Source organism: Mizuhopecten yessoensis, unplaced genomic scaffold (assembly GCF_002113885.1).
Source record: "Mizuhopecten yessoensis strain PY_sf001 unplaced genomic scaffold, ASM211388v2 hete_36007922, whole genome shotgun sequence".
NCBI classification, from domain to species: Eukaryota; Metazoa; Mollusca; class Bivalvia; order Pectinida; family Pectinidae; genus Mizuhopecten; species Mizuhopecten yessoensis.
Genome location: NW_018482362.1, coordinates 1 through 1,766, shown reverse-complemented (window position 1 = coordinate 1,766; position 1,766 = coordinate 1). Strand labels below are relative to the sequence as shown.

At 35.8% G+C, this 1,766-nt stretch overlaps 1 protein-coding gene across 1 annotated transcript; it reads left to right on the top strand.

Moving 5' to 3' along the window:
* Positions 1–560: 560 nt before the first annotated feature.
* LOC110444085 (bromodomain-containing protein 2-like) lies at positions 561–1,615 on the top strand. Its single transcript, XM_021488504.1, has 2 exons — positions 561–906; positions 1,250–1,615. Exons 1-2 carry the CDS (start codon positions 832–834, stop codon positions 1,598–1,600), a joined length of 426 nt encoding a protein of 141 aa, XP_021344179.1. The 5' UTR covers positions 561–831; the 3' UTR covers positions 1,601–1,615.
* The last annotated feature ends 151 nt before the right edge of the window (positions 1,616–1,766 follow it).

Genomic DNA, 1,766 nt, shown 5'->3' with positions numbered 1-1,766 from the left:
TTCTTTTGCTCGCACCAACCATGCACAGAAGTTCTATATTTTGCCATCCGGGAGGTAGGGGTATGTTTAAATGGAATATCCCTTAAGTAACCTGAACTAGATGGAATAGTATAAAAAATAAATAACCATTTACAATTAAATTCATTCTTCCATGTTTATAAATAGGGTGTCCACCAGTAATTTCAATTGGTGCAAGTTCAGTTTATGACATTTGTATGAAGTACTAATTAAAACCTAAGAAACTTTGAAAACAGTAGAATCATTAGGATGAATATTTAATCATATTTAAAATAAAGCATTTACAATTATTTAATTGATGCAGGTTAGGTAGTAAGTGTTCAAGTAGTAACAAAGGCACAAATAATGAATTTCAGGTTTAATTACAGTTTCTTGGTATCTAAGAAAGGAACACTGTTTCCTTTCATGAAACTAGTGACTATATTTATGTACACATGTATATCGTCACTTTCATCTTCTTATTAGCTAAATTTATACCATTTGTTTTCATAGTTCATGCCTGTAATGAACATTAAAAAATGTATAGTATACAATTTGTAACCGGCTTTTTTCTTTTCACAGGAAAAAGAAATTCTCCCTCAAGCAAGAAAAACTCCCAAATCTGCCAAACTGTCTGGTGCTACAGCCAGCAAAGCTCTCAATGCCAAGCCTGTTGATGCTGAACCAGCTAAACCTGTACCCCCACCTCCTTTACCCACCCCTTCATCTACTCTTCAGCCAACTACTGCAGCTGTGGCCCCATCATCCACAACGGCTGTCACTGCAGCACCAGCATCAATCTCATCAACAACAACCACATCAACCAATACTGTCATGGAATCAACGCAATTCAATACAACACACGATGCCATAGAGCCAGCAATTGTTCCCCCATCACAACCAATCAAGGTATACACTCATTTGATCCGAAAACTATTAAACATAGGATAGATGTTGTGATCTTCTAGATTTTATGGATTGATAAAGCACCATGTTGCCAATTCAAATGAACTACTGAAAAAGGGGAAGATTTTGTGAAAATGTGGAAATCCTTTTAGATAATATAGAATATGTAGATTTCAGAACCATTGCACATGCAAACACAAAAATGTTCATACTGTCACCAGTTTAGAAAGTCGACAAGAACATTTCAACAAAAAAAATATTTTTTTTACAGTATCGTCATTGCATAATTTTATCCCAAAACCAATACTCCAGATAACATTTTTTTTTTGGTTTTTTGTATTTTCAGACAAAGAGAGGAGTAAAGCGGAAAGCTGATACAACAACCCCTGTTGTGTCATCCTCACCTTATGATCCTGTATTTGATCCAAGTCCCAAAGTAGAAAAACTGGTTTCTCCAAAGGTTACTCCTGCAAAGGTCTTGTCTGCAAAGGTCCTCCCAGCAAAGGTCCTCCCAGCAAAGGTTACTCCTGCAAGGAGAGAAAGCAATAGGCAAATAAAAAAACCGAAACGAGATTTACCTTCAGAAGAGCCAGTAGGAGAACAGGTGAATTTTAATTTTAAGATGGTTCTTACCATCAGACAGATATCGGTGCACTTTTTTATCAAAACATGCTATTGTCCACCAACACTGGTTTAGTGTTGGAAAAGTGATTCAATTTAAACACTTAGCAACTTCATTCTATGTTATGGAGATGGTAATAACAGACAGAAAAAACATGAATATTAAAATCAACTTGTCAACTTTAAGTGTAGTACCCTGTGTGTGTGCATGTTTCAGGGTATCGAGATCAAAGTGGTTGTAA